This window comes from Mirounga angustirostris, unplaced genomic scaffold (genome assembly GCF_029215605.1).
Source record: "Mirounga angustirostris isolate CCGP_5_RB_7025 unplaced genomic scaffold, mMirAng1.0.hap1 SCAF_17, whole genome shotgun sequence".
Classification (NCBI taxonomy): domain Eukaryota; kingdom Metazoa; phylum Chordata; class Mammalia; order Carnivora; family Phocidae; genus Mirounga; species Mirounga angustirostris.
In genome coordinates this window covers 807,803-829,005 of record NW_026991725.1, presented here as the reverse complement: position 1 = coordinate 829,005, position 21,203 = coordinate 807,803, and the positions used below count along the sequence as shown (strand labels likewise).

Below are 21,203 nucleotides of genomic sequence, written 5' to 3'. Positions count from 1 at the left end.
CATGGCTTCACCCCTCTTTATTTCTCTTTCCTTAGTGACAGTGCATCCAGCAACCCCAAGACCCCGGATGGTGCACACTCTTCTCAAGAGATAAAGTCTGAGGCCTCATCCAATCCTAGCTCTCCAGAAATCTGCCCCAACAAGGAGAAGTAAGAGAGCGAGGGTGGGGGCAGGGCTGGCTTTAGCCACTTGGAGCCCTGGAATGCACGCTCTGCTGAGAGCCTGCATTTTTGCCTGGAGAACTCTGTGGAACACAGAAGCCAGCCAGCAGGGGGCACGGGGAGTCGCTGGTGGGCAAGCTCAGTCCCTGCCAGGTCTGCCCTGCCTGGGGTGGGGGTGGGGGGGCTTTGGTGAGTGACCAGGCCTGTCCCGCTCCTTTCCCCACAGGCCCTTCGTAAAGTTGAAGGAGAATGGCAGAGCTAACATCTCCCGCTCCTCCTCTAGCACCAGCAGCTTCAGCAGCACAGCGGGGGAGGGGGAAGCCGTGGAGGAGTGTGACAGTGGGGTAGGTGTGGCTCCACCCAACCCTGGGGAGCAGGGAGGGGTGCCCTGGGCCCAGCCGGACACCTGCCATGTGCATCAAACTAGCTGCTGTGGGTGGAGCCCCATCCGGGCTCTGGGGTGGGGGTGGGAGGGGGTGGGGGGGTGGGCAGTATGGAAACGAGAAGGAGGTGGGCCAGTCAGCTGTCCCCACTCCCTGCCAGTGACACAGGAACAGCCACAGAGGGCCAGAGGCCTGAATGGGGTCCCTGTCATGGGGTTCCCGGCAGGAGAGGAGAGGGTCAGGGGCACTTCTGGGGGCGGCAGCCAGATCAGGTCCACGTGGAAAGTGGAGGGCAGTGATGGTGTCAGGCCTGCCGTGGCACGGGCCACCCTGTGGGGCCACTGAGGACGGAGCTGGCCTCACTCACCCGGCCTCTCTCCCCAGAGCAGCCAGCCGTCCACGACCTCACCCTTCAAGCAGGAGGTGTTTGTCTACAGCCCGTCCCCGAGCAGCGAAAGCCCCAGCCCGGGAGCACCTGCCACCCCCATCATCGTGAGCCGGAGTCCTACAGGTCAGTGGTGGCTGGGGCCAGAGGGGCAGGGGCTGTGTTGTGACCACTGATCGTGGGCGTGCACCTCAGCCACACCGAACCAAGCACGTTCCGCTCCAGCCCCGAAGCATTAGGCCCTCGAGCTCTGCTAGCTCACTTCGTCTGTTCATCAGCCTTGAGATGCCTGTGTTCTTATCATCTTACTCATGGGGAAACTGAGGCTCCGGAAGTTCAGTGATTTGGTAGAGGACTTGGGATTTGAAAGTGGAGGCCCTTTTGCCGCACCCCGTCACTGACGCGGGCCGCCTCTGCCCCAGTGATGGTCGTGACAAGGGCAAGGGTACAAAGTGGGGGAGTGTTGCAGGTGGAGGGAACCGCACATGGTTCCTTGGGCTGCAGTCCGCGGAGGGGACAGGTGTGAGAGGAGATGGCAGGCAGATGGGGCACCAGGCTGGGGCCGCCATGGAGACCCTGGCAAGGAGTTGGGTGTTGTTCTGCTGGCGAGCGAAGCCACTGGAGGGTCTTACGTAGAGAAGCGCAGTCCGGACTAGGTGGCCGCAGCTGGCTGAGTAGATGGGGTTGGTGGGGAGTGGACGCAGGGAGGGAGATCAGTGAGGGGTCACAGTGGGCAGTGAGGGGTGGCTGGGCTGTGGATCGGGGCTGTCTGGAGCAATGGGAGAAGGATATAGATTCAAGAGATGTCAAGGAGGTAGAATTTTCCACTCAGTGGGGATTCAGAGAGAGCAAAGAGTCTGGGCCTTTGGGGGTTCTGGGACCCCTGCGGTCAGGCAGAGTGCGAGGCGGCAGCTCTGGGGCGGGGGGAGGGGCTGGAGCGTGAGGGGACGTGCACGGTAGGTACGGCGGGGCACCGTCACCCAGAAATCAGAGCCTTGGTGTGCGGCCCTCAAGGCGGGACAAGTGCAGGACAGTGGAGCTTGGGTCCAAATCCTTCATCTGCCACTTACTAGTGATGCGACATTGGCAGGTTACTGAGCTTTTCTGTGCCTCAGTTTCCCCAAGCAAAGGATGGAGGGAGGGGAATAGTTCCTACCTTGCGTGGTTGGTTGTGTGAAGATTAGATGAGCTTAGTTGTCAGAGACTTCAGAACTGTTAACCTAAATGTTGGCTAGGTTAAATAACAGGAATAAAACAATAGTGTAGTTAATGGTGCTCCCCAGGGCACATTTGACAGTATCTGGACACAGTTCTGGTTTTCATGGTTGTGGGAGGAGAGAGGAATGCTGCTGACACCTGACAAAGTACGGAGCAGCCCCCCACAGCACAGGATTATCTGGCAGGAAATGTCAGTAGGCTGAGGCTGAGAAACTCCAGTCAGATGATAGAAACGCAGAGTGAGCCAGTTCACGGGCTTCCTTTCACTCAGCCCCTGGCTGTGGCAAGGACAGGCTCACCCCTCTGAGCCTCAGTCTCCCCATCTGTAAAACCCCCAAGTGCCCAGGCTCTTTGGTCTAATATAAATACCCTGATTTTTAAAAAATAAGGCTTAATTAAATATTGAAGAAATGAATGAAAGACTCTGTAAGCAAGCGCGGCTCCTACTTGGTATTAAATAAATACCAAAGCAAATAAGGTTCTGAGTAGCAGGAGGTTTCGAGAGGGTCTGCCACTAGCTGAAGGTCACCCGGGGCAGAAGGGGACCTTGAATGGGCCTGGGGACCCCCTCCCATGCTTCCTGATCTCCACCCCTGTCCCCGCACAGTAGTGAACCCCAGCCACCTCCTGCTGCCAGCCTCACGGAGGCCGTGCTGGGACTCGCAGGACCGGGGTCAGTTTGCAGACCTCTGGGAACCTGTTGTGAGCTGCTTGGCTCCTTCTGGGGAGAGACAGGGCCAAGCAGAGGGGGGTCCCCTGGGAGGGCCTGACGTCCAGTCTTCTGTAGTCTCTGATGCCCCGACCGTTGGTCATGTCACACCTGGGCGCCCGGAGCCCTGAGTGGGGATTGGCAGGCCCGACTGAGAGTGACTCACCATGCTGGCTGGAACCCCTTGATCTGAAGGGGCCAGCAGCCTCCGGCTGGAGTGTGCTGACCCGTAGACTCCCCCAGGGCAGAGGAAAGCCAGAAAGCCGAGCAGCCCCTCTGCCAGTGGTGTGCTGGCCATGTTCCCGGCCCAGCTCTCCCGCACACGCTTGCACGTGCGCACATGCTCGTTTACGGATATAAATAACGATACATTGGAATTCTCTATTCTAAGTCCCATATTGCCAGTTGATTCTCGCCAAGCGCTCCGATTGGTGTTTGTCTAACCTCTGTATTTGTGGATGACTGGAAGTTGCAGATGACCAACAAGGTGTAGTTCCGACGTGACTGATGATTGATATTTCGTCAGAGACATAAGCAACTTCTTTGCTGAATCACATACTAGTTCTCAAGTGCTGGACCAGAACCAGCTCCGGTGTTTGTACCCGTCCTAATGTAATGGCTACAGACGCAGCGTGTCTTCAGATTTCATCTGTATTTCTTAACATTTTCTGCATTAGTTGAAGCCAGGCCCTGATTTTATAGCAGCCGCTGCTCTCCGTGCTGAGTGCCCGGCCCCGGCTGAGCCCCGGCCCACAGTGCGCTGTGCCGAGCAGGGAGGAAGCGCCGGGCAGGTGCCGTGGACATAAGTCACCCGACGAGAGCCGATAGTAGTCAAGTGCAGTGAAATAATTGGGGAGCGAGGACTTTTGAGTATTTATTATCTTTGATGAATAGGATTTATTGAGTTGGAAGCTTCTGTAGTTTATTTTTTAAAAAAATGCCTGGGTTTACCAGCCAGCTGACATTTCTAAAAATTTCTCAAGGTTTAAGAGTTGGCTCTGACAAATTGCTGCAGGTCAGCTGGAGTGCCCCAGGGCGGGAGGAGGTCCCCCCCACAGCACCACCCCAGCCCTAGTGACTCTGCAGCCCCGCCCACTCTTCATGGACACTCCTCTTTCCTAGATGCCAAAAGCAGGAACTCCCCGAGGTCAAACCTGAAATTCCGCTTCGACAAGCTCAGCCATGGCAGCTCTAGTGCGGTAAGGGTTAGGGGCATGAGGGCATGGCCTCCCGCATCCCACCCCAGCCCCCTCCCAAAGCCAGCTGTCCTTCCTGGGGGCCGGAGGAAGGGGGTGCCTCACACAGCCCACTGGGAGAAGGAGAGCTCTGGCCAGATCTGGGGGTGATGCTGCAGTCCCCGCATGGAGCAAGCATTGGCCTGGGGCTGCCAGCCGCTTCCGCCACACCCCCTGTGTTAGTCACACCCTGGGACACACACAGCTGTGAGCTGGGAACTCTCGGCTCCTGGAGCCCCGTGTCCCTTCCCTAGCTCCCCAGAGAGCTGAGAGCTGAGCGCACAGGGGCCGCAGTCGGCAGGGATTATGTTGTCTGGTTACTTATAACTCTTGTGTGTGTTTTTCTTGAAACAGGGTCACTAATGTGAAAGAGGAGTCCTTCGCTTGTCAAAGGTGGGTCACGTGTTTGTCTTGTGGCCACGAGGGAAGGTGTGTCCACTTTAAAATCAGGGTCCTCATGTCCTGAGACTGGCCAGAGGGATCCTGAGCTGGGGAGGGCTGCTCACCTCTTCCCTGAAGCCTCTTGTGATGAGGCCCGGGTCTGGATGGAAGAAGAACCGCAGGTGGCCTCGGGTGCGGACAGGAAGGGCTGCCCGATACGACTGGGCCAGACTCACTGAGTTGGTCTCCCTGCCCTGGGAGGAGCCTGGTTCCAGCAGGCAGAGGGGTAGTAGCCCAGAGCTGGCCTTCCTCCCTTAGACAGAGGATCCTTCAGTTTGTCCCCTTGTCTCCCTGTTCTTGGAAGCCTTTCCCTCCTTGTGTCTTCGGCCGGGGCTCTGGGCTGAAATGTGTCCTCTCTGCATGTTCAGAGATGCCCCAGCCTCCTCAACATTCTCAGCTGAGGGAGTGTGTGGTTTTCAGCAGAGCAGGGCCTGGGTCCGGTTTGCCACCACCAAGGCCTGACCTCCTGCTGGTGAAGTTCCTAAAGAGCCATTTGAGTTTCCAGCCCTCTCCCTGCCATGCGGCTTGGCTGCGGCCGGTGAGAACCAAGCGGGGGCGAGTTCCGCCCACTTTATATAAACCTGTGAAAAAGCAGAAGAGACCATGGCAATTCTGACACTCACCTTCACCCCGCTCTGTTCACCACGTCAGCGTTTATGCCCAACTGCTCACACTGCCTAATGTCTGGCACCCTTGTCTTTGGCCCTCGCGTCCCAAGCCCATTCAGCGGGCTGTCGCCATGGGCGCACGTTCTCCTTATGCAGTGTTTGGTCATCCTCTCCCTCCTTTTCTCCTCCAGGGAAGCCCCGATTCTGTCTCGGAGAAGGCTCCTATTCCGACAGTTTGGGGGTGCCATCCACTACTCTGACCGTCACAGTCCTGCTGCCCCACCGGCCACCCGCCCTCCAGACCAGCTGTCTGTCCCCGTGTCCTGCCTGTCCCCTTGCCAAGGCACGCTTCAAGCACTCTCCTCTGGATGAGGCCTCATTCCTCCAGGCTCCCCCTGCTCCCGACCGCCCCTGTGATGTGTGTCTGGCTCACCCGTCACCTTGCGTTGTGCACAGAGGAAAGAGTTGGGCAAGGGGTATCTGGGTCCTGGGGACTGGGTCAGAGACTGGAGAGGCAGAGTGCGGTGAGGTGGGGTGCGGGGGCTGCCAGCACTGTGTCCTGCACGTGACAGGCACAGCAAACCTAGTGAGTGGTGGCGGAGGGACCACTTTTCCAGGCACCAAGATCTGTAGCCGTCCTCCACGATATGAGGCTGGAAATCAGCGGCGTTGCTCCCACAGCTATGTGCTTCTGCGCCAGGAGCTGCTTTCTGGCCCATCTGCCGCCTTCCAGCCCAGCGCTGCCTCGTCTCTGAGCCCAGTGTACCCCGGGTGCCGGCAGCGGAGGCGAGACAGAGCTGTGCGTGTGTGGAGGGGCCCCCACGCCATTGCTGTGGGAGAAGCCCCGGCCAGTCTCTCCCCTCAGAGCAGACGTGTTCCCCAAGGAGGGGTGGGCGGCCCGGAGCAGGAAGGAATTCAGGAAGAGCAAGCTGGCGAGCTGTGCTGTGGGGCCTTGGCTGAGGAGAACGGTGGGGCCTTGGCTGGGCTGGGATCAGGTCCCCGCTGGAGGTGGAGGCTCGTGGAAGAGTTGCTTCAGCCCACCACTTAGGTCAGAGCCGGGGAGGTGGGGGGTGACCTGTCCGCCTCGGTTGACGTGTGGACGTGGAAGGTAGGCATGAGGAAGGAGCGACGTCCTTCTGCGATTTCTGCTCCTGGCATCTGTGTGTGTGTGGGGGGGGGGGGTAGCCCTGTCCCCCTTTGGCGTTGTTGGCGCTTGGTCCCCCGATCCCCTTCACCCACGGGTCCGTAGGCAGTGGTCACGTTGGCGGGATTTTTACAACCTGGGCCCCAGCTGGATGCAGTTCAGAGGCTGCCTGCCCCCTGCCCCCTTGGCCAGAGCCAGCTCACTGTCAGGAGCAAGCCCCCTCTCCCTGCGTCTCGCCCATCCCCATTTGCAGAGCCCTGGGGGTGTGAGTGGGGCCCTGTAATACCAGATAGCCCCGGTGCCTCAGGCTGGGCTCCTTCTTCCGTGAGCCGATGACAAGGATTTCTACCAAATGTTTTATTTGCATTGGAGTCCGGGCCTGTTCCGAAGTCAAAGCAATCGCGTCAACGTTCTACTTGTCTGTGACTGATGTGACTGTTTCCCTGCTGCTTTTGCCATTAGGGCAAAACCTTGATCCTTCGTCTCTCACCCATGTGGATGTTGTGGGACCCTATTTGCGGGCTGGGTGGACCTCTCCCCTCACTATTTGGGAAACGTGTTTACTTAAAATACTAGTCCGGTAAAATTTCTTCCAGTGAGAAGGTCAACAAGCGTCTGTTTAGCTTTTATTAAAAATCACTGTAGCAGCACCCACTGCTGGAACGAGGTCTGCGGATTCTGGCCGCGTTCTGTTGGCTGGCTTTTGGGAGGAACTTGAAAGGTCAAACTGCATTAAAAAACAAAAACACACAACTCTTCCAGGTTCTGGCTTGCTTCTCGGGTAGCTGGTATTTATAGCTGCTTGGTGGTTGTGCTGTGCTGTGTTGTGGTCCGGGGGTCCTCTGGAGTTTCCAGCTTGTCCCCACCCTGTCCTTCCTGGGAGCCTCCTCATACGTGCTCTCCTCCACTGCTCCGGCTGCTCCTTCTGCAGCCCCCACCTCCTGAGAGGGCTCAGCCCCTGCCTCTGAGCCAGTGACCAGGATGGCTGCGTGTGTCCAGGGACACTGGGAGGCACAGGCCTGTTCCCTACAAAACAGACCTGAGAAGTGGTCTCCACCTTCTGTTTGCTACTGGGGGTACGCTGGGCAGGGTCTGAAATGTCCCTCTCTCTGGGTCCTGTCTTACCTTCTCTAGAAAGCCCAGCTCATCTATGGCTTCTAGAGTATACATGACCAGCCTGTGAGGTCCTAGGGCTGAGGGGGACGAGGAGGACAGGGAGTGGACAGTCTCATCTCACCCCTCTGGACCATGGGGCAGGCAGCTTGGGTTCCTGAAGGCTGCTTCCCCCATATTCTCTTGCATCTGCTCTGGCCCAAAGTTTCCTTTTATTGCTGCGCCCAGTCTTGGGGCTCAAATATTTGCTCAAGTCTCCTTGGTCCCTGTGACCAGACTCATCCTGACGGTGCTCATGCTGGGATTTGAAACACTCTGCTTGTGATCTGGACACGTCTCTGCCTCTGGGAAGTGCCTGACTCGTGGAAGAAACTATACTGGTCGGGCTCTGCAGGGCACCCATATGCTCAGTTGATGCTTAACAGATGCAGAATGAGCTTGAGATAGAAGATCTGAGCTCGAGTTTCTAATTAATGGAAAATGATGAGTGAAAAATATTCTGTCGTTCAGCCTTGTTTTGGCCTCATCTCAATGTCCAAGCCTTCTGGGCCCCTTTTGATATCTAATCCATCCATATTGTCATCCAGCTGAGAAACCTCAGCCCCAGTGAGGGGAAATGACTCACTGGAGGTCGCACAACCAACAAGTGGCAAAGCTGGGATTGGAACCCACAACCCAGGGCCCGTTCTTCGGTGCCACCTACACGGTCAGTTGAATGGGTGGCTACATTTGCTGGGGCCCTGAGTTTCGGAGGAGTCAGTTAGCTAGTGCCTGGGCCCTGGTTGGGAGCTGTCTGCGGTCAAGGTGGGACTTCAGTCTCTTCTTTTCTTTTTCTTTTAATTTTTTTAATGTTATGTTAATCCGCATGCATTACATCATTAGTTTTAGATGTAGTGTTCCATGATTCATTGTTTGTGCATAACACCCAGTGCTCCATGCAGAACGTGCCCTCTTTAATACCCATCACCAGGCTAACCCATCCCCCCACCCCCTCCCCTCTAGAACCCTCAGTTTGTTTTTCAGAGTCCATCGTCTCTCATGGTTCGTCTACCCCTCCGATTTCCCCCCTTCATTCTTCCCCTCCTGCTACATTCTTCTTCTTTTTTTTTTTTTCTTAACATATATTGCATTATTTGTTTCTGAGGTACAGATCTGAGATTGAACAGTCTTGCACAATTCACATTGCTCACCAGAGCACATACCCTCCCCAGTGTCCATCACCCAGTCACCCCATCCCTCCCACCCCACCCCCCACTCCAGCAACCCTCAGTTTGTTTCCTGAGATTAAGAATTCCTCATATCAGTGCAGTCTCTTCTTTTCATCAGGAGGGATATGCACTCAGTTTTCCAGTGAGGGCCCTGGGGTTTTGGATGCGGCTTGAGCAAAGAAAACAAGGAGGGAAGTAGATTTTTAGTGGACCGTTCCTGGTAACCTCAGGTCTTCAGCTCTGGTCTGTAATGGGGGTGGAGGCTGGGGCAGAGTGCAGTTAACTAGCCCTCAGTTTCCCCTTCTTAAGTTCAGAAGAAAAGTGGTAAAAGAAAACTCTCTTCTCCCTGATCCTTAAACAAAGGTGGCTAATAAAAGTGTAGGTTCCCGTGCCGTGGTAGGATGAGAGCCAGAATCACTTTCTTACCCTGACTGGTTAAGGTGCCAGTGCAAACACTACCTTCCTCATTTGATTCTGAGTCAACAGAGACAGGTTGTTGTCGGGGAACGGCCAGGGGTCAAGTAGGTGGCTGGCAGGGACCCACGGCTTCTCCCCAAGCTCCCTCTCTGCAAGGTGGGAGTGGGTCAGTGGAGTTTGCCAAGGCTGCCAAGGAGCGTTCTAGTTAGTGGTAACACTAGCCCCTCGCCCACCCCAACGCCACAACTCCCTCCTCTCAGCCGGGCCATCGGCCCCTTTGGGAGGAGGGAGACCACCCCCACTAGGGACAAGGACAGCGGAGCCCTGCCTAGTGAGAGGCTGTTGGGGCAATGGCTCTGTCCTGGGCCTTACCAGCCCTGGGGAGAGCGTGTTTGGCTGGAAGACTGGAATTTATATGCCATCATCTTTGATTTTGTAATATTTCCACTCGGAACGCTCAGTTCCTTCTTCCCGCTCCTTAGCATGTATGCCAACTCTCCCCCGTCATGGACGTTACCCTTCTACACTCCAGCCCAGGGAGTGCCGATGTTCTAGTGTGAAGAGGTTCCTTTGTGTGATAGAACTTAAGAAGTGTAGCTTGGAAATGATGATCCATGTGATGATGACTTTTCTTTCTTTCCTCTTCTTGAGGAGGTGATTCGTAGACCCTGACTGCCTATGTAATGTAAATAATGTATATTTAATTTATTGCTATGGTAGCACATTGTATTTGTTAATGTATAAAACAAATTCTAAAAGGTCGACAAATGTATATTTTGTTGCTTAAATGTGTCTTTGCAGAAATTGACAATAAATAACATATTTTGTGTCCATCATCGTTCAGACTTCTTTGCTTGGGGCCCCAAGCCCTGAGCAGCATCTCTCTGAAGTTGAATACTGGCAGCCCACCGGCTGTATCTGTGAATGCGTGACTTTGGCCTCAAGAGTGTTTTAGAATACTTGAATTAGTTGTCAGTGTTTAGAAAACAGTTGATGTTGAGACCGCAATTAAAATGAAAAAACAGCCCAACCTAGAAGTGTCACATAAAATCTGAATTTTCTGCTTCTCTTAAAAAGTCAGATGTTGGATCCCCTCTGTAGGAGCGGCACAGATTGGTCAGCGCCCCCCACCCCCACCCCCACCCCAGGCTATCCCTCTGGTGAAACCTGAGTCACTGCAGTCCCCACCCTTCTCTACCAGTTACAGCTGGAGCATTTCATTCATTCCTGTTGTTTGCTTGGCCCCTGTTGGCATCTGAGTTTGAGACCCTTGTTATCCACTGACTTGTCTCCATCCTGCAACTTTCTTCCTTCCACCCACTCTTTTTCCACATTTCCCAAGTCACCTCTTCAAGGATTCTTTTGTGATGAAATGCCCTCTCTCCTATCCACCTTTGACTCCCAAAAGGCCATGCTCTTTTCTTTTCTTTTTTTTTTTAGATTTTATTTATTTAGTCTACGGCCGTACCACCCTGAACGCGCCCGATCTCGTCTGATCTCGGAAGCTAAGCAGGGTTGGGCCTGGTTAGTACTTGGATGGGAGATTTTATTTATTTATTTGACAGAGAGAGAGAACAAGCAGGGGGAGCAGCAGAGGGAGAGGGAGAAGCAGACTCTCCGCTGAGCAGGGAGCCCGTGCGGGGCTCAATCCCAGGATCCTGGGATCATGACCTGAGCTGAAGGCAGCCGCTTTAACTGACTGAGCCACTCAGGCACCCTCAAATGGCCATGCTCGTATGTACATTTTGCTTTACAAGGTTTGGACGTAGGTTTTACAAGTAGTATCTGCATTTTTTTTTTCCTTAAGAAATTTGAAGACAAGGAACAGGCCTTTTCAGCTGGGACTTGGGAGTGTGATCTTGGGCAAGTTCTGTCGCTGGGTTTGCGTTTTCTTTTATGTATAATCAGAAAAATAATCCACAAGCAAAGCATGAGGATAAAGTCAATTCATAATTGGGGAAGAACTTTGAAAAAAATAGCGTGTTATTCAAGCACCGGAGGTTCAATAATAATTATTACTATGATCATAACAGCAGTTGAATGTTTTACTTATGCACTCAGTTCTATAACATGACGTCCTAGTTCCTAAAAATCACACCAAACAAAATTGCAAGCACAAGGCTTGCGGGAAGTAGGGCTAGGGACACAGCACTCAAAAACGTCCCTGACACAAATAAAAAGGTTAATGAAAATGGTAGCGCAGTTTTACACATGTGAAATGATGAAGAAATCAGTACTACAAAAATAGGGCTTTTTACTTTGTCACAGACGGGAGGTTAGGTTGTGGAAGCAGGCGTGTGGGTTCTTGTGAAGAGATGGAAGGAGGGATCCCTGCAGCGGGAGCGCCCGATGCAGCTGCGTGAGGCTCACGGCACACGGGGTGCGGGGTCCCACGCAGCTCCATTCAGTCGGGTGCAGTTTTCGGAGTTCACCTGGTACTTCGAGTGGGTGAGTTGCATAATCAAACGTGCAGTGTGGGTAAGACTCGAATGTCCCCTTACCATATCAATTGCATCCGGTCCAATTTCCATTTTCAAAACAAGCATTAGCGCAGGACGGAGGCCCCCAAGCGCCCCATTGAGGCAGGTGCTATTATTATCCCCATTTCACTTAAAGCATCAGAATCCAACTGCAGTTTGGAACCTAAATTTGATGCAGATTTGCATGGATGCGCTGACTTCGATATGAAGGTAAGTTTCGGACCGTGGGGGCTTCTAGATGCACAAGGACGCACCCAGGAAAGCGGGTTCCAGCTCTCTTTGGTTGCCTGCCCGGCTTGGAGGTGCTGTCCCCGAGCCCGCGCCGGCAGCATCCTGGGCTGCGGTGGCCGCACCTGGCTGTGGGCGCCGCCCCCGAGCCCCGTTTCCCAGCGTTTCCGGGTCCGTCTGTGGCGCCCCCATGAGGGCAGGTGAAGCCGCATCTTCCACACACACACCCCACGCCGTCTGCACCGCATGATTTGGCCGCTTCCTGGGTTCAAGCCTTCTCCCCAGAAGCTCGGGGTCGCCGATCCCCCAGAGCCGTGCGGAGGTGGGACATTTTCCTGCCTGGGGGGAAAGTGCTGTAGGAGGCACGAGCACTGCTGAGGTGGGCCGGTTACTGTCCCTCCAAACCTTCGGAGCCTCCTCGGGCCCTGCAAGCTCACCTGTCATCCGGGGTCTGCGTTTGCGCGTTCCCTCCACTAGATGGCGCTCGCTGCCAGGACTCCTGAAACCGGTTTCCCCCACGGCCCGGCCCGGCAGCTCCCAGCAGTCGGTGAACATAGTGGCGGACGTTATCCTCCCTGCCGCACGGGGAACGCTTTCCTGAGGAGCCTGCTCAGGCCATGCTCGGGATTTCGTTCAGTCTCGTTTCTCCAGTGCCCGCTGTGTCCGGTGGAGCTACAGGCTGTGCTCTGACCGGCCCTTCTTTGCCCGTGGGGGGCGAAGGGCTGGCTCCGGTAACAATTCCCAGGCCAATCCCGAAACTTTGCCGTAGCTGTCAGTCATGAAAACCGTTTCATTTCGGTTCAGACTCAGTCCTGTTTGTTTTAAACTTCAATTCACATGCAATTCCAAGCCCCCTCGCCTGCCAACCCTCCAGAGTAGGCTGGCGGGTGGGCTGGAGTTTTGGCTCAGGGTGAGGCAAGGACGCCCCCCTTGCCCCGACTTCAGTCAGGCTCGCCTGAGCCCTCTTTTGAACGAGGTGTTATCCTCAGCCTGCCTTTGGCCTGCCCGGCTCAGTTTTAGCAAAGAATCCTGCTAGACTGGTTAATTGAGAAGCCCCCCCTCTTGCTGTCCAATCTCCTTGCGTCCGCCTGCCCTTGCTACTTCACCAAGTTCTTCTTAGCAATTTTCCATCCAATTCCTCACCCTGCCCATTGGCTAGAAATCCCCACGTGTCCCTGTTGTATTAGAAGTGAGTTCAATCTCTCTCCTCTGTTGCAATAGTCTTGAATAAAGTCTTCCTTGCCTGTTGAACTCTGGTGCAGTTTTTTTTTGACAGGGGGCCCATCTGTCCCACATCCACGCCCCTCCTTCTCCTCTGCTCTTCCACACCAGTGCTGGGGTAGGGAAGAGAGCTTTTATTTTTTTAATTTTTTATTGTTATGTTAATCCCCATACATTACAACATTAGTTTTTGATAGAGTGTTCCATGATTCATTGTTTGTGCATAACACCCAGGGCTCCACGCAAAACGTGCCCTCTTTAATACCCATCACCAGGCTAACCCATCCTCCCACCCCCCTCCCCTCTAGAACCCTCAGTTTGTTTCTCAGAGTCCATCATCTCTCATGGTTCATCTCCCCCTCTGATTTCCCCCCTTCATTCTTCCCCTCCTGCTATCTTCTTCTTCTTCTTTTTTTTAAACACATATTGTATTGTTTGTTTCAGAGGTACAGATCTGAGATTCAACAGTCTTGCACAATTCACAGAGCTCACCATAGCAATACCCTCCCCAGTGTCTATCACCCAGTCACCCCATCCCTCCCACCCCACCCCCCACTCCAGCAACCCTCAGTTTGTTTCCTGAGATTAAGAATTCCTCATATCAAGAGAAAGACGTGTATCATATGATCTCACTGATACGAGGAATTCTTAATTGCAGGAAACAAACTGAGGGTTGCTGGAGTGGAGGGTGGGGTGGGAGGGATGGGGTGACTGGGTGATAGACACTGGGGAGGGTATGTGCTCTGGTAAGCGCTGTGAATTGTGCAAGACTGTTGAATCTCAGATCTGTACCTCTGAAACAAATAATGCAATATATGTTAAGAAAAAAAAAAGAAGGTAGCAGGAGGGGAAGAATGAAGCGGGGGAAATCGGAGGGGTAGACGAACCATGAGAGACGATGGACTCTGAAAAACAAACTGAGGGTTCTAGAGGGGAGGGGGGTGGGAGGATGGGTTAGCCTGGTGGTGGGTATTGAGGAGGGCACATTCTGCATGGAGCACTGGGTGTTGTGCACAAACAATGAATCATGGAACACTTCATCTAAAACTAATGATGTAATGTATGGGATTAACATAAGAATAAAAAAAAAAAAGAGACAAGAAGTCGTTCAGAGCAGAGTTCAAAATCCAGCTCAACCACCTGTATGACCTCTGGCAAGTTGATTGACCTCCCTGAGCCTGTTTTTTTTAATTTATAAAATGGGGATAGTACCATCTCACTGTGGTTGCTTTGAGAGTAAATTGAGGCAATGCATGTAAAGCACTTAGTACAGAAGAGATTACTTAATAAATAATAATAGTTACTATTAAAAAAAAAAGAATTCCTCATATCAGTGAGGTCATATGATACATGTCTTTCTCTGATTGACTTATTTCGCTCAGCATAACACCCTCCAGTTCCATCCACGTCGTTGCAAATGGCAAGATCTCTTTCCTTTTGATGGCTGCATAATATTTCATTGTATCTATATACCACATCTTCTTTATCCATTCATCTGTCGATGGACACCTTGGAGGAAGAGAGCTTTTATTCTGAGACTGCCCCTCAAAGACTGAACTCATGGGTGTTAGCATGGGCACTTGAGACAGGAAGAAATGTACTTGGGAAAAGGCCTGTGAGAGAAAATGGCTGGACTGTGACGCAGGTCTGACCTGAGTGGAGGAGAGATGGGAGGGAGTGAGCTGGGGTGGAGGTGTCTTTGGCGTCAGTCCAGTTCTAAGAAAAGTTCAGCAAGGCCACTGGGGAGTCCTCTAGCCAAGGTCACCCACCAGGGGGGTCCCACACATCACCAGAATGAGCCCCAAATTACTGTCCTTGCTGCACCCAGCCATCGGGCAGGAGTGGCCTGTGGGAAACTTGGCTTTGGTGTGAGCCATGGAACACAGTGACAGATTTCAGAGTATTGCCCTGGGATCATCAGTCAGCTATGCCCCTGACGTTGGAGACCGGCCATATGAACTTGCCCCAGTTTCGGTTGGTTACAGTTTACCCTCATTTGTGGGTAGGCTCACATTAGTGGAGGGGGAGGTTGAAGCTCTTCTCTTGGTTTTCTCTCTTTCATACCAACCTTCCATTGGTTCTTTTGCTTGGCAGGCCTGCAAGTGCTGTTTGTTTTGTTTTGTTCGTTTTTTTTTAAAGATTTTATTTATTTGAGAGAGAGAGACAGAGATAGTGACAGAGATAGCAAGAGACAGCATGAGCGGGGAGGAGAGGGAGAAGCAGGCTCCCCGTGGAGCAGGGAGCCTGATGCGGGGCTCAATCCCAGCACCCTGGGACTATGACCTGAGCTGAAGGCAGACGCTTAACGACTGAGCCACCCAGGTGCCTGGGTTCTGTTTTGTTTTTAAAGATTATCTTTACTTATTTTGAGAGAGAGAGAGAGTGCGAGCAGGAGGAGGAGCCAAGGAGGAGGGAGAGAGAGAATCTCAAACAGACTCCACACTGAGTGTGGAGCCCGACGTGGGGCTTGATTTCATGACCCCAACATCATGACCTGAGCTGAAATCAAGAGTTGGACGTCCAACTGACTGAGCCCCCCAGGCGCCCCCAAATGCTGCTGTTTTGTTGCAAGTTCCCGCCACTGAGAGGCGGGGCTTAGGCTGGATCCATTTCTGCCCTTCCTCAGCTCCTGCCCTAAGACATCTACTTTGCAGTCTTCAGTTAATGGTATAGAGCTTCAAGCCCAGCTACCAATTTGGTTTCTGCTCAATTCTCATGATATTCCCTTATCCTCCTGATGCCAGCAGGAAGCAATGTCTACCGCTCTAGGCCATATCCTAGTACTCTTTCTCTTCACTCTGCACCTACCTTCTCCCTTCTCCAGTCCCTAGGGGTGACAGGTGGTCGTGGCAGCATTAAGACAATCACCTTACCATGATCCACGAGGGGATGTGGTTGGAGGCCCCTCAGTGCTGGAGGAATAGAGATGGACAAGCCAAATGCTTTCCCTCCTTCACAGAGCCAGTCCTCCTCTTAGATTACCTAGGGAATGAGGTGGGGGGTTGGGTTCATGGCTGGTTCTCATGAAATGGTGCTTTTGGCAAGGCTGGTGGGGCTCCTTGGCTGGCTCTTGTGACTCCAGTGGTTCTCTGAATTTGAAATATGAATTTGGTGGGCCACTGCTATGGCCCATTCAAACATGCGCCCTCAAACTTTTAATGTTGTGCCTGTGTTCCCATGGTGGAGTAGGTAGGGGCTGAGGGCAGGCTGCCCCAAGATAGACCACTCTGGCATGAAGATTATTCTAAGCTCAAGGCAATCAAAACCCAAGGCCTCAAGAGAAACTTTTGCCCCTCCCTTAACTACATAGAAGATTCGATGTTGGGGGTCTTTCCTAGAACAAGGGTTATCAGCAGAGATAAATTTTATCTGAGTGACCTATCTGTACAGCAGGCAAACATCTGATTACCAAACATCTGTTCGTTTTCTCATTGCCCTCCATTCCTTTCCTCTGAAGTCGCACACCCCTACCCCTTCTCCTTCGTTCAGGATGACATAGAGACCTCATTTTGCCTGACCGTCTTTGGAATTTCCATGCCTGTGTGAATTCCCTTTACATATACTATTAATTTGATTTTCTCCTATTAGTGTGTCTCATGTCAATTTGATTCTTAGTCTGGCTAAAGGACCTTTGAGGGGGACAGGAATTTTTTATTGTTATGTTAATCACCATACATTACATCATTAGTTTTAGATGTAGTGTTCCACGATTCATTGTTTGTGCATAACACTCAGTGCTCCATGCAGAACGTGCCCTCTTTAATACCCATCACCAGGCTAACCCATCCTCCCACCCCCTCCCCTCTAGAACCCTCAGTTTGTTTTTCAGAGTCCATCGTCTCTCATGGTTCGTTGGGGACAGGAATTGTTGCTTCCCAACAGCGGGCACTGTTTATGGGAACCAGGGTTAAGTTCCAGAGATGAACTCTGAAACATGGTTATGACACGTAAAGGCAGAGATGCTTGGTAGGGGACTTTTGATCTTTATTTTTGCAGGCAGAGGTAACACCTGCTGGAAGCATCAGGGTCTCGAGAAACTTTGTGGAAGGTTGTCCCTAACTTCAGGCCAGCCCCTTCCACTCTCAGAACAGGATACGGATCCTATCTGGGGAGGCCTTCTTCCCTAGCAGTTCAACTTTAGGGTGCATAAAAATCACCTGGAGAGATGTTAAAATGCAGTTTGTAGGCACCATTCCAGAGATTAGAATTCAATGGGGCTGGGTGGGACCCAGGAGTCTGCCTTTTTAACAAGCACAGGAGGATTCTGATGCAGTCTTTCGCTTTGGGAACCACTGATCCAGTCTACAGTGTCTGTGTACGTCTCTCTCCTATTATGGTGGTCTCAGGCCCAGTGAGAAAGGGGTGGGGAGCAGCGAGGGCGTTGGGGGGGTTGCGTGATGCTCACCCTGCAACTAAGGGGATTGTCATAATTGTCCTTATCACAAATGTGGAAGAAATGTCTGTCCCAACAAGACACAGGATCTTGCGGGACAATGAAAGGGAAGCACCAGCCGGAACAGAATAGAGTGCACAGACACCATGAAGCTTGTAAGGAGTACTTTAAGATGAAAATGGATTATGACCCTGTGAACGAGAAGGGTGTCCTATAATGAGAAACACTGGGAGAAAAGATGAGCATCATGCATGAGACAGAAGGAATTTGGTGAAAAGAAAAATCAGATGCTGAGAAAATTGAAAATTAGAGCATCTTCCTCCAAACCCAAACAAATGATCAGACAAAAGATGTGACATGAAAGTATAGAAAACTCCCGGCGACCTGGGGACAAAGCGGAGCTGCTGGAAGCAATCCCCATGGGTGGGATGTTCCCTAACCCTGACGATGTTAAAGGCCAAATAGTCTAGTAACTACGGTAGGTGAAGACTGTGGCTGATGACTTGACTCCATCAAGTGGGGTAGTAACACCAAGCAGCCCACATCTGAGGACCGATAAAACAAGCTGCAACATAAACAGCTTCCCATCAAAGCATCGTGAGGATGAATGATTAGACAGAAGTGAGACTGTGTCACGGAGATGTGCAGATGCTTTATGAGAAAGATGGTAGAAAACCTGCCCGAATTATTAGATCAGATGGATTTTACTAATCTACTGCAGGACAGTATGTTAAAAAAATTAAATATAAAAAAATAAATATGACAAGGAAGTCTTATAGCCTTGCTCTAAAATATCAGTTGGTAGGTTTTATAAGAACTTAACACTAATAAGGAGTCTGAGGAAACATTCCGGGAAAATGGACAACAGGGCCCAGATGAAATCTAGCGACACCACTTAGAGTGCAGTAGTGACTTTAATGGAAAAGGATTTTACCTTGTTTAATTATAGTATTTGCCCCTAAGGAAGAGTGCTTCCGAAACCTGGACGGGGTAAGATCACCGCAGGTGCAAGCAACTGTAACGTATTATAAGGACCTGGCAATGATAAAATGATTAACTGAGATTTTAATTCGGTGACTTATTATTGCTGGCCTGGATTGACTAGAATGCTCAACCTAGTTTAAGCTGACAAAAAAGGGAGGCATTTATGAAAAAGAGACAGAGGATTCTCCTAGAATCAAAGGACGGGGATGCAGCCGGGCAACTGGAAGGACAGCAAAGGTCATCAGACCTCTCACTGTCTCTCGCCCTCTGCTTTCTGCTTTTCTCCGTGCAGCCCTGTGTTTTGTTTCATTCTAGGGTTGTAGGTCTTTTCCTGACGGATTCGTGATGGTTTTTTGTTTGGCTTTACTCCGTCCCTGAAGACCAGCTGAGCTGGTCTCTGATTCACTGCCCAGACTGTGAAATGGATCTGGGTCCTTTAAATGTTTCGTTCGCCAGCGGCCGTGATGTTAAGCTTTGTCAGGAGAGGGAGCAAGAGAGACACTGTAGGAGGAGAAGAGTTTTGCTTCTGCTTCTCCAGGGCTTGTGTGGCTCGCCAGGCTCAGGCGCATGCGTGAGTTTCTGATTCCTGCGCTGCCTGCAGAGTCCCCAGCGCCCGCTCCGGCGGTGCCCGCGGCGTCCCCAGCGCCCGCTCCGGGGTTTCAGGGCGGTCAGCAGCACCCAGGGGCTGATGGCTTCTGGCAACAACCTCTTCTTGCACCCTGGTGGTTCATAACCTTGGGAGTTTCCTGGGTGAGATCTGAAATTGGCCCCTGGACATGGGGGGCAAGGACAGACTGAAGAAAGAGGCAGGGCCTCCAGATCGGTAGGTGGCAGTTTTAATAAGCAAGGGAACTTGCTTACGAGGCTTGTCCTGGGCGGCTGCAAAGTGAGCAGATCTTCACACCCACCTGTCAGAATCCTAAAAGTTTATGTAGAGGCCGTAACTGGGTTCAGTCCTGTTTACCAGATGGTATACCCAGTCGTGTATATGCAGATGGTCGCAACAGCGCATGACTATCTCAAGTCTGTGTCCCTGAGGCAGCTTTTAGGGCAGGAAGGCAGGCAGAATGCACACACAGGCATTGAAACCAAGGACAGGGGAGGCGGGGAGGAGCCTCCAATGCTTGGGTCCAGCTCACGGGTCAGATGGCTGTCAGATCCTCTGGGTGACCTCCTCCAACGCTTTCCCTCTTTTTTTTTTTTTTTTTTAAGATTTTATTTATTTATTTGAGACAGAGAGAATGAGAGAGAGAGCACATGAGAGGGGGGGAAGGGTCAGAGGGAGAAGCAGACTCCCTGCCGAGCAGGGAGCCCGATGCGGGGCTCGATCCCGGGACTCCAGGATCATGACCTGAGCCGAAGGCAGTCGCTGAACCAACTGAGCCACCCAGGCGCCCCCAACGCTTTCCCTCTTGTAATGATTTGCAGCCCTCTTTTGCAATGTGCCCTGAGCAGTCTCCAAGGGTTTTATTAGCCGGGAAGTGGCTCGTTGGGTGGCTCTCTGGCCGACCTGGAGGCAGATGGCACAGCACCCGTTTGGACACATGCAAGAGAAAACACAGATTAACATAATGATTCCCAAAATAAGTCACGGGTTTTGAAATTAAGAGCCCCATGACCTGAGTCCTTGACTTAGTAAGTCCTCTAGATTGGGGGTTGGATAACTCAGGCTATTTAGTTGTACTAGAGAGGGTACATTAGAGGATCTGTCAGGTATGAACACAGCATTCTGTGTGGAGGATGGTATACGTGCTTCCTCGCAAGGCAGTGATCCCATGTTGGGGGACCGCTTTTCTCATGAGAGATATTTTAGTGCTCAGTAAGGGCAAGCTTTTCCCTCACTGGCTGTCAGGGAAGGTGCTGGGTGAATATACTAAGGGCTTCTGTGTGGGTTACAATGTCCTCCAGGCCACTGGAAGCAACAAACACGGCAGCCAAATGACCAGTGGAAAACAGAACATGCCCGTCTGGCCTTGAGGAGAGGGAGGCTGGCAACTGCGGTCATGATGGGGCCGATTCTCCCTTGTGCCCAGGGAAAAGCCAGGGTGCAGTGGCCCAGCCACCCAGGTGGAAGCCGTGGCCAAAGATCCGTGCTACCCAAAACTGGGCTCCATTCGGGGCTTCCCAGTAAATATCTGGGTGGTGTGACCAGTCAGCGTCAAACTAGTTGCCATCCTTTGGTGTGACAGAATGACCACCTACATCCCATATTTCTGGTACAGCTGGGTTGGTTCTGTTTAGAGTGATTTTTCTGTTCCCCACAGAGGGGTGCCAGGTGATTCAGCGCTCAAATGTCCATAACCCGGCGTGAGCCGTTTGAATATATCCCACCTCTGAGCCCAGTCACCTGTGGTTCCAATGGCATTTTTTAGGGCCCTGTTGATCAACAGTTTGATGGGCTGCCTGTGTAGTTTGATTCCCAGAAAAAGAATGTCCAGTGTTACTGATAGTCGGTGCCATAGGCTGGGTTTCGGGAGTCGTATTGGTAATATCAGATGAATTGAGTACCAGTCCTAGCTTGTTCTTTTTTCATGTACTGTTTTCAGGCTTTTTAATTCACTCCCTGGAGCGGTGATAATCCTGATGAGCTGTCATATACCCAAGAGTTGGAATAATTCTTTTGTTGGGCATACAAGTGGGCCCACTGTAGAATGGTATTTATAATAGGAGTCCATCTCATGACTGGACACCATAGGAGCCGCAGAAATCTAAGGCTGAAAAGGCAGACAGTTAACAGGAAGTTGTGTGGGAAAGTGTTTCCCTTCTGAATTACACTTGTGACCTGATCCTTGGATGTTACTGTGGTTGTCGCGTTAGAAACTTGACCTGGTTGTGTGTGCCGTACATGTTGGCTGGGGAGGGATGGAGGCAGGAA

At 52.1% G+C, this 21,203-nt stretch overlaps 2 protein-coding genes across 6 annotated transcripts in view; both read left to right on the top strand.

Moving 5' to 3' along the window:
* Positions 1 to 9,844, top strand: part of RAP1GAP2 (RAP1 GTPase activating protein 2) — a 237,350-nt gene extending 227,506 nt beyond the window's left edge. For all 3 annotated transcript variants that reach the window (XM_064583725.1, XM_064583727.1, XM_064583726.1), the window contains 6 exons: positions 36 to 149; positions 388 to 505; positions 929 to 1,055; positions 3,979 to 4,055; positions 4,446 to 4,484; positions 5,332 to 9,844. In XM_064583725.1, coding sequence (XP_064439795.1) covers positions 36 to 149; positions 388 to 505; positions 929 to 1,055; positions 3,979 to 4,055; positions 4,446 to 4,454 — 445 coding nt within the window. In that variant the 3' untranslated portion in view covers positions 4,455 to 4,484; positions 5,332 to 9,844. The remainder of the gene's footprint in view (positions 1 to 35; positions 150 to 387; positions 506 to 928; positions 1,056 to 3,978; positions 4,056 to 4,445; positions 4,485 to 5,331) is intronic.
* A 9,086-nt stretch (positions 9,845 to 18,930) lies between these two features.
* The window catches only part of LOC123853571 (olfactory receptor 3A10), a 268,345-nt gene continuing 266,072 nt past the window's right edge, over positions 18,931 to 21,203 (top strand). For all 3 annotated transcript variants that reach the window (XM_064582124.1, XM_064582125.1, XM_064582126.1), the window contains exon 1: positions 18,931 to 19,151. Coding sequence is in view for 2 of the 3 variants with exons in the window: in XM_064582125.1 (XP_064438195.1) it covers positions 19,105 to 19,151 (47 nt within the window). In the remaining variant the exon portion in view is untranslated. The remainder of the gene's footprint in view (positions 19,152 to 21,203) is intronic.